This window comes from Mastomys coucha, unplaced genomic scaffold, assembly GCF_008632895.1.
Source record: "Mastomys coucha isolate ucsf_1 unplaced genomic scaffold, UCSF_Mcou_1 pScaffold2, whole genome shotgun sequence".
In the NCBI taxonomy this organism is placed as follows: domain Eukaryota; kingdom Metazoa; phylum Chordata; class Mammalia; order Rodentia; family Muridae; genus Mastomys; species Mastomys coucha.
In genome coordinates this window covers 5,522,622-5,533,295 of record NW_022196902.1, presented here as the reverse complement: position 1 = coordinate 5,533,295, position 10,674 = coordinate 5,522,622, and the positions used below count along the sequence as shown (strand labels likewise).

At 42.0% G+C, this 10,674-nt stretch overlaps 1 protein-coding gene across 10 annotated transcripts in view; it reads left to right on the top strand.

Moving 5' to 3' along the window:
• Phactr2 (phosphatase and actin regulator 2) overlaps positions 1 to 8,097 on the top strand; it is a 261,938-nt gene extending 253,841 nt beyond the window's left edge. For all 10 annotated transcript variants that reach the window (XM_031380440.1, XM_031380433.1, XM_031380438.1 and 7 more), the window contains one exon: positions 6,061 to 8,097. In XM_031380440.1, the coding sequence (XP_031236300.1) occupies positions 6,061 to 6,076 (16 nt within the window). In that variant the 3' untranslated portion in view covers positions 6,077 to 8,097. The remainder of the gene's footprint in view (positions 1 to 6,060) is intronic.
• Positions 8,098 to 10,674: the final 2,577 nt, after the last annotated feature.

The window sequence follows — 10,674 nt, the reverse complement described above, 5'->3', positions numbered from 1 at the left end:
AAAAAAAAAAAAAAAAAAAAAGAAAATTTTTAAAAATCTATTGATTAACACTCTTTAAACTGTCATTTCAGATAAGGAAAACTTAAATGTTCATAACACCAAAGTAAACATGCCTTGCTCAAGTAGCTTTAAGACTTGGCAGCAAGGCAAATGTACATTGCTATTTTCTTATTAATGTATATGACATCTTTAGAGTTGTATCCCAGCAACGAAGTCATTTTGGCTTTTGAGATATAAAAAAATCATGCTGTGATCTTCACACTGGTGTCAGTATTTCTTTTAAGAGGAAGGAGTTTTGATAAACACTACTGTTTCTAGTCAAAATAATTTGAAAATGTGGCCATGTATTTCACTTAGAAAAGTAGGTGCGCACGGAAAAGACTTAAGCATTCTCCTGGAGGCATAAACTCTGTCGGTCCTTACCTATCCTTTTGCAGCCTAGACACGCGGCAGGAATGTGTCCTCCTAGTCAGCACCGGACTTTATCTCTCAGACCCTAACCCTCCCAGGGCTGTGTAGATTGAAGGCAGGTCACACCAAGACAGCTCTGTTCCCTGTCCAGCACCTGCTTATCCCAAGACTCGGCCTCAGGGCAATCCAGACATCCCTCAGGTGTCCCTTTGTAACCTCCTGTGTCTCGGGATCTTTTGCAAAGACACCCAGGAGGCTAATGACACCAATTATCTCTGGGGAGGAGAGCTGGTAGCTGGGGCAGACACAGGAGAGAGATTTTTTTTGCCACTGACCCTTTCAAACCGTTTGCATTTTTGAATTAGGGGAGTGTTTCGCCTAGTCAACAACAGGTATTTAAAGAAACACCGAAGGGATCCAACTTCTGAGACTGTGTTTCAATCAATGAGGATTCTAGCCTGGCGATTTAGTTTGAATTATGTGCTGGCGTTAATATCACAAATGCTTTCAGCACAGCAAGAAGACCTGGTTTTGACCCCCGTCACAGAGTTTCTTCTGTTGTGTGTGTTTTGATGAATTGTGTGGCTCTGTAATACCTCTGGTTACTCTCAGTATTTTCCAGAGAGCCTTTCAGAATGGAAACACATGCTAGGGCCTTGCACCACGGGTGGGGACAAGAATTTACCCTCAGGCCTGAGAAGGGACTAAGCAGCTAGCTGCATTCCTTAGTGTTCATTAGTGGAGCCACTTCCCTGGCTCCACTCAGCCCTCTGCTTAAAACCAAAACGGCCGAACCTACTTAAACAATGGCCTGCGTGTTGATTATATAGAATCGTCACATTCTCAAAAGATAACCACCATGATGAACAGAATCCACTTCCCTTAAAGTCATATTTTACTTAGAAATACATTTTAAAAGATAACAGTAATAAGATTTGGGTAACTGGAATATTCTGCATAGTATTTGTTTCCTAATGGTTTTACCATGTTAACTAACATATATCAAAATGTCACTTTCTACACACACAAAAAAGGCTTCACACAAAATAACATTGTAGAGTCCAGAGTATCTTCAGATGTGAATAGTCTTGTTTATGAAATGGCTGCTTATTAAGGAAGAGGCATCATCATGCACTCATGGATCACTGAATTGAAGCTTTTAAAGTCGAAGCAGGTCTCAAGAGATTGTTTGTACCATGACCAGCAGACAAAGGGGAGACTGCCTGACTGCATATGGTCCACTGCTAGATTTAAAATTCAGGTGCAGAGAAAAATGCTGGAAGTGAGATCAAAAGCTCTTAATAGTTTATTATAGTTATGGAGTATGTTTTTCTTTTCTCAACTTCTAAAATGCTTTTCATGTAAGATTATTACATATGATCATCCATTTTTTGTTTGTTTAAACAATGATTTCATTCTGTGTGTTTTGAGGTTGACATTTCTTGGGTTTACATAGAAAAGAAATTGCTCTTTTAGCTACTCTGCTCCTTCACAATGCCAGTATGTGTTCGTTTGATTTACCAGATCTTAGGGATTGTCTATAGGAGAGGCTGCAGCCACATTGCTAACCAGCCACATGCTTCCCTGGGCCAGTCCAAGGACCTGGTACCATTTCACAGTGCAACCCAGTGGAATTTACTTCCTACCCAGATTCTTGGTCAAATGGTATACACAATGGAAGGTAAAATAGCTAAGAGTTTCCTTGCTGGTTTGGAGAAACTAAAACCGGAGTTCTTTCCAGAAAATACCGGACTTTAGATGAACCTGTCTCCTCTCCGCCCCCAGGACTGATCCAGTTTTTCAAATACCTTGATCTTAAGCAGTTTTACGTATGGGAAGATAAAATGATATGCGCCACTTGTCCACACACCTGTCCTTTGAATCCAGAACCAAAGGATGTCAGGAGATAGGGAAATATTTGGTGAAGTGAAAGCCATGCAAAAGTGGGATGGGCTAAACAGTCACTAACAAATGAAGTTCTATGCAGTGCCCAGAGAAGCTGAAGCTGGGGGAGAGTGGCTGGTGGTTCACTAAGTGAGGACCATGACGGGACAGGGCATTTGACTTGTGCCCTGAGCGACCCTGAGGCTCTGTTCCCTGTATGTAGCCAGTACAGATGTGATGCTCCTAGGGAGGTGGAGCAGCTGCACCAACTGCTGCTTTACTGAGAAAAGCTTAAGAATGCCCACCCACATCTGCTCTGGATAGCTGGACAGAGAGATCAGCTCTCCGTTACAGTCAGCGCTGGTCAAGGTGTGAGTCTGCCCATCATTGTCTTGGCTCTGGTCTGTCCTCAGAGGTGGTCTAAGAAATTAGGAGAAAAGTGTGTGGAATCTTTCTGGCAGGCAAGTTTCTGGAAGGAATGAGAGTTCAGCCTTGCCCTTACCCAGTATGGGATTCCTAGGGCAATTATAATTCTTTGAGGTTTATTGTTTCAGTAGTCTGATAGTACGGATGTCTGTCTTTAAAATATCTCCTCTCCTGCCAGGATAGTCACAAGAAGATAACAGAGACCTCCCCCTTTGAATGAAAGCTCAGCTGAGGACATGTTTTGGTCTATAATATAGGTAAAATTATAGAGTTTAGAGCCAACCCTCCACTTCCCACTTCTCTGCCTTGGACAAATGACTTACCTTCCCAGTGTCTCGGTCTCTGCAACTGCACAAAATGAATCTGGGAGTTCTTTCTCCATAGTAGCTTTCTGACCTCCATATGAACACACACACATACACACACAGAGAGAGAGAGAGAGAGAGAGAGAGAGAGAGAGAAAGACACACAGAAAAAGAAAGACACAGAGAGAGAGAGGGAGAGAGAGAGAGAAAGAGAGAGAGAGAGAGAGAGAGAGAGAGAGAGAGAGAGAGAGAGAGAGAAAGACTCAAGAAAATAAGTAATACAATACACTTAAAAATTTTAAACTACAGAAAAAGAACTTTCGTACTTTTTTCAGGTTGTCATTGGCCCTTCCTCGATGGCATTCTGGAAGGCTCTACCTGCTGAGTTCTCATACAGTAGAATATTTACTTAAATTAAATTTAGGAGTCTTAAGAATGAACTGCCCAGTTACATACAATTATTTGTAGAGTTATCAAATCATTTCCAAAATGCATGCTTCTAACAAGTACTGATTAAGTACAGAGAGGGGTCTCGACCCTGAGAACTTAGTGCAGATGAGGTCCTCATCTCCAGATGTCATGATCTGATGAGGAAACAAATTATTGACAGTAAAGGAATAGGCAGTCATCTCCAGGGCTGTGGAGAAAATATAGCAAGATGCTGTGAGAAACAAGGGGACCACAGACTGGAAAGCCAGGGAAAGGGGTGGGGCAGGACTTAAGGAAGTGACATTTGTAGGATTTAAACAATAGAAGAGGTCTCCAAGGGAAGAGAAAAGATCCCACCCCACACTCAGGTGAACAGATGTGGAAGGAAGTCTAGTATGTGGGGAACCATCAAGGACAGCATTGTGCATGGCCAGGGCATGGGTGGCCCAGGTGACAGGCCCAGCAAAGCCCTCTGTTCCTCAAATGTAGATCGTGTGGGCGGGCTGTCACACTCCAGCTCAGGTTATGGCCAGCAGCAGAGTACAGAATTGAGCTCCAAGTGCACACATTTCTGCTTTAACTTCATCTCCATCACTGGTTTGGGAAAGCTCCCCATATCTTATCTTGACTTTCAGATAAGCAAAGGCACAAGAATAATACAAAGATCAACCTGTGGCCAATCTTGTCTTATCTCTTCTCATACTTTTTTTTCTTTTCTTTTTGAGGTGCCAGAGATCAGATCCAGGGCCTTGTTTGTGCTAGGCAAACAATCTACCACTGGGCTTCCGCTCAGAACTTGGTTTAGTGTTCAGTTTACCATACTAAGAGACGTCATTTGCCAGGTAGCACATTCTGCGCATGTTGAAGCTGGAATGAAAACTGGTCTTTGCTCGGTTTTCTGTAGCCCAGTAGGAAGGGTCTTTGCACAAAGACCCTACCTCATAATGATGACTAACCAATATACACCAAAGGTCACGTAACCCAGAAGAAAACCATCAATGCTTCCCAGAGAGGTAAAGAAAAGAGATTTCCTGATTTCAGAGAATAAGATTAGGCAAGTGGAGAGTAAAGGTGAGAGAAATAAAAAAAGGTACAGGCATTTAGGGATCAGCAGTGAGGAATAGTGATGGAGATGCACGGATTGGGCCACATTCTGAACAGATTCAGTCACAACTCCAGGAAGTTCTGTCTTGTAGAGAATGAGGAATAAACAACCAGTTCTTTTGTCAACAAGCTGGTATAGTGGTATCAATACTTTGGATTGCTCTTGATGGTATGCAAGGTGATTTGATAGACAGGGAGCCCAACTCCTTTACAGGGTAAATGAACAGTCGCTTGCAGGGAATGCCTGCAATGGTAAGCAGAGCTGCACAAACGTGGAGTCAGAGTAGACTGAAGAGCTGAGTCAGCTCAAGTTTTGTGAAGACAATGGCTTCCGACCTTGGTCTCTTTAATACACATATAGATGTGAAGCATAGGGACAACATTGCAGTCATTAAGGACAGTGTGTTGTGAAGCGTAGGCTCCCCAACTTCCAAAAGGTTCAGGAGCCCATATGCAGGGAGGAAGGGAAAGGCTTGCTTAAGTGACGCCAACACAAGCTGGTAAGGAAAAGTGACTGGACACTTGGGTTCAGGATTTGATGACAGATGGAAAATCAGATTGAAGGAGAAAAAGGACTTCTGGATCTGGGACTGCACTCAGCCTATTTTAGGAGATCAGTAAATATGACAGGATAAAGGCAGGCTGTGGTGGGGACCTCCATATAGTTGTAGACATGCTTTTCATGAGACATGTGGACCATCACGGTAAAACACAGGTAGAGGGGCTAGAGAGATGATTCAGCATTTAAGAGCACTGATTTCTCTTCCAGAGGACTCAGGTTCAATTTCCAGAATTCACATGGCAGTTCAGACCTGTCTGTAACTCTCGTTTTAGGGGGTCCAATGCCCTCTTCAGCCCTCTGTGTTTATCAAGCATGCACTTGGTGCACAGACATGCACACCAACAAAACACTCCCATATAAAAATCAATACAAATATAGGTTAAAAAAAGAAGAGAAGAATTTCAAGTGGTGAAAGTCATTTGAAGTCACTGGGAGGAGCTGGTGGGATGCTGATAATAATGTCCTTGTTAGGATTGGAGTGGGGTGTTTGTTCTGTTCTGATTTGAATTGTTAAGACAGCATTGGCCCAGGTTGGCCTGCAATGCCTCATGTAGCCAAAGATGACTTTGAACTCCCCATTCCCCTGCCTCTACTGTCCATGTCCTAGGATTACAGCTATCCATCACCGTGCCAATCATTAAACTGATAAGATAATGATGATTGTGTTCTGCCTTCTATATCTACAAGTTAAGTGTGACCAAATCCATTTAAGACACTTATCACTCTGCTTAATGTGGGTTCATCTTGATTATTCTCTGAGCCTGAATACTATCAAGATCTTTTTCATAAGGTTCGTGTCTGCTTTCCAATATAGCATACATAACGTAGTTCTGTTATGGCAGCAATTTAATGGTAACTGCCTTCTGCACCTTTCTCACTTCACCAAATGCAGAATCCACTTCCATGCTGGAAACTCACCGTTTGTGTTTCTTACTCCAGGTTTCATCGTCCATAATGAAGCGTGGGACTGCTCAGAAATAAAGATGAATTGTTCCTGGCAGAAGCCCTGCTCCCTGAGACCCTGACTTTGCACTGAGATTTAAATGTGTATGTTTCCGTTTCGTTGTGGTGAAGGAGGTATATGATTCGGCTTTGGTTGCAAATACTCCTCACCTTGACAGCCCTGACAAAGCCAAGAAGCTGAGAGCCAGATGCAGCAAGCCTGGCTGCCCACCGAGTACACTGATGTAAGGGGCAGGCTGGTCCTCTCAGCTGACCTTCAGAGGGAATGGTGATCAAAGAAGGCAAGCAGAAGACAATCGCCAGTTCATCTACCAGAAAGCCAAACATAAAATAGCACACGTGGGTTCACAAACGATAGACATTGGAATTGCTGGTGGTCACCCCAACAGGGTGAGAACTAAAACTAAGAAAGAAACTGTTTCATTATGTTAATGAAGAGAAGAAGAATGAAGAGAGGTATATTTTTGAAGTAGGCATTTGGTAGCTGAGAACTTCCTAAGGGATTTGGGAACCTACTCAATCAACGTAGATTCCTTAAAGACTTCATTCTAGAACATTCTTGTTTCACCAATAATGGTTCTATGTAGTACCATTTTTTTCATGTTGTGCCAGTGAACCCAGTTGCCAGAAACAAATATGAGTGTTCATTAAATGCAAGACGCTTCTTCTAGCAGCCCTTACCAAGCATGCTTGCTCGCACTGTGTTGCATGCTTTTCAGTAGTACAGCTATCCACACATTTCCTTATATTGCTTTCCTAATGTATAAGCGCTCTACAAGGGTAACAGGAATAAGGTCAGATGTAATGTGACCCTGGAAAACTGTTGCAAGCTTTAGAAATAAATCTTCTGCTCTCCCTGTCTTAATTATCTCCAAAGTCAGGAAACCATTCTTTAGCTAAAGAAGATGATATGGATGGTCACGACACCCTTTAAACACTCCATCCAGAGTTGCAACATAAGCAGCATCCAAGTGTCTGCTGCTTGCTCCAAGTTCTGAGAGGGAATTTAAAAAACATACCAGGTAGTTAAAAATGCTGCATTAAAAAGATTTTTTTTAAAGTTAGATTGCTGCTATTTAAAAAAATAAATAAAACAACAAAAACCAAGCATATTTAACAAAAACACCCTAAGGATCAAAGGAACACAGAAGACTCCTGTTTATGTAAAGAAAATCTTACCTTCTATGATGAATGTGTGGATCGTATCCATACACCCGGTATTTATTCCCCATGCCAGAGAAACAGTAAGATAGTTGGAGCCAGTTTCCCCCAGGAGCCTGTAATCAGTCTTGTTTACATTAAAAAGCTTTCCTCCCTCAAACTGTTCTTCTCTGTGGTGTCAGGCCCCAGCACAGAACCCCAGGGCTCACTTGTGATACCACATTGAATTTCACTGTTCCTTAACAATTGTTTTGGGCCCCTTGGATTAAAAACAAACTTTGAAAAAAGAAGAAGAATTAAGAAGGCAGAATCTATACCACGTCTATCTCATTCTTTGATCTGGAACTGTGACAGTTCTGAAGCACTTCAGCTTTAGAATGTGGAAGCCTGTAATTTTCTATTTCAACTGGATAGTCAGCGTTTAATCAGTTGAGTAAGTGTAGGTCCCGCCATTCTGCGGTATTTGGAGGGACCACTTGAAATTTGATGATTTCATTTAAATGTGAAAGTGGTTAGCTGCAGTGGACTGTTGTGAAAGACCAGAAGGGCCATGCCAAGAGGTAACCAGCATTATTGTATCAGTAGCTGCGCTTAGCTGTTTGCATTAATAAAACAGGGCGCCGTCTATACCAGCTCGTCTCGCTAATGGCATAAGACAGACTTTGCTTTTGAAATAGTGTCTGTGAGTGCACCGGTATTTGTCTGGGGCCTTGTTTGATTATGTGTTTTGCAGTGCTGGGATTGAATCAGGACCGTGTGCATGCTCTGCCTACTATAACCCCTGAGCTACACCCCTAGCCTTTGTTTCATAGCATCTCTACTCAACCATAAATAGTAACTTTGTTCTCATGACTTGCAAAGTAGTTTTGCCTTCATGATATCATCCTACCACCATCTTAGTGGCATGGGGAAAATGCCAAGGCAGATGATGTTTCTTTGTCTATGCTTATTATCTCAGAGCATTTTAAAACTTCTAACCAACTATCATCAGTACATTGGAAATGCAAGACAGGGGCACGGTTTGTCATTCAAAGTGTCATAGAAAGTTTCTGTTTGGTTGGTCAGAAGAACCTTTTTCCCCATTAGTGCTGCAAGTGATGCAGTTTCTACTTTCCACAGTGATATTCACCCACTCCAAAACAAAACGCAAAAACGCCTTGCCTGCTGAGGCTCCAGTTTAACTCCCAGCAATGCACAGATGAAAACCTGTCTCCTGATAACCATCTGTCAGAGTCATGATACGTATGCCTTTTCCTCATACTAATTGATACATTTCGAGAAGTGTATTTCTAATTTCGAGAAATTTAGAAAGCTAAAAATTGACTATTAGTAGTCTAATATTTAACTAATAGGGACCACTGATTACTTCAATATGACGGTCTAGTAACTGCTTTAAGGAATTAAACTATCATGAGCCAAGCTGTAGTTCTCAGAATAAGGCTCTATTTTTCTGGTTAATTTGTAAAGGCAGACAGGTTTAACGGCTGCATGGCCTCTGCAGCAGCCCATTCACAGGTCTCCATCCAAACATCCCATAGAAGGCAAAGGCACGGCCCCGTCTCCCTGTATTACCCCTCTGCCCACTGCCAGCGTTTCTGCAGTCCAACCAACATGCTGCTATTTTTTTTGTTTTGTTTTGTTTTTCAAGACAGGGTTTCTCTGTGTAGCCCTGGCTATCCTGGAACTCACTCTGTAGACCAGGCTGGCCTCGAACTCAGAAATCCACCTGCCTCTGCCTCCCGAATGCTGGGATTAAAGGCATGCACCACCACTGCCCGGCTACGCTGCTATTCTTTAAGAAAATTAATGTGTGCAGAAATCGTGTTTGTGTGTGTGTGTGTGTGTGTGTGTGTGTGTGTGTGTGTGTGTTGCAGTTGAAACACAATTCCAGTTTTTCACTAAAGCGTACCGTTAGGTAACTGAGTGAGCTTTCCTGACTCCTGAGTTCTGATAAAGAAAAGAAAATTAGCCCATCTCACTGAAGGTCCCAACAAGAAAAAAACTAGATGAAAGAAAAAGCCAAAGTGGCCAATTCCACCTTGGTTTTTAATGGAGGAGGGAGACCCTGTTGATATTAAGGTAGTGAGAAGACCATTGGTCATTATAACCGACGTGACAAATGCAGCCCTAATCTGGGTTTGCTTGTGGCATCTTGACTGGTCATTTCCTATACGTGTGAAATGTCCTGTGGTTTTATGCTAGCTGTAATTTACCTTTATGTTTACTCCTTAAATCATTTAACCCAAAGGCTGCAATATTCAGAGAACCATCTTGGGTGTTTGAGCGGCTATTAATTAAAGAAAAGGCAAACATATCAATCTCTCTACCTTACCCAGAAAAGCAGCTGCCCTCCTGGCTTCTTCTTCTCACCTCTATTAACCAAATAAAAGCAATTCTCTGTCTCTGGTGTCAGAAGAAAACTCTGAAATTTCATTGCAGATATATTTAAGGAAAGAGAAGACTCTAATATGCTTTTCAAAAATCACCAAATATTGAAAATGAATTGTGAGCCCTTTGTATCCTGTAATTAATCCAGTGATCCACTGGCACTTTATTAAAAAAAATACAGGAGTCTGTCCTTGAGAGAGAAAGAAATGTGGGTTCACGTCTCATGTCCAGATATACCCCTAAGCAACACACGCCAGACAAAGCCCTTGAACATTAAGCTGTAGGCACAATAAAAGAGGCCAGTCTACCACAGAGCACTATGTCTGCATTTGAACAGTAAAAAACAGTTTCCTTTTCTAAACCTCTTGCTCTCAAAAGTCCATCCTGTGTGACTTGGGCAAGGTCCTAGTGGCATAGTTTAGAGAAATCAACGTTCTTTAGAGTATGTGAAACGGGCTTCATCTCACGCAGGATATATAGATTGATGTATTTTTCCTCAGCATGGAGAATTTGTTTATGCATTCCTAAACCCCCACTTCACTTGCTTATCAGTACAAGTACAAGAGGCTGTACTCGGAGGTCATCATTCCTCATGTCCGTACAGTACGCAGATTATCCCTTCACCCCTTAAAATGATTAATCTTTTGTTAGTATTCGCTGTCTACTTAGAGCTGATATGCTTTTATTTAACAAAGCAGAAGGAACCTTTAAGAGATATGTGTTAGAGGGGCCAATGGGCATGAAAATAAGCAATTGTCAAATTAATGAGAACAGCTTCCTGAAAGGAAGCACATTCTTAGGCAACTAAAAGTCCAGCTCCAAAGAAGGCCTCTAGGCCCCACTACAAAGGAGCTCGGGGACCAAAGGGTGATGGAGAAGGAGGTGAAGGTAGAAAACCCCAGACCATTCTCATTTTTGCTTCCTATTTACTTTTTCTAATTGTTAAGCCTCCTTGGAAGCTTAAACCACTATTAACATTTCTAGAAAGCAACTGTAATATAGACCAGCACTTTTTTTTTTTTTGCTTTTTTTTTTTTTTTT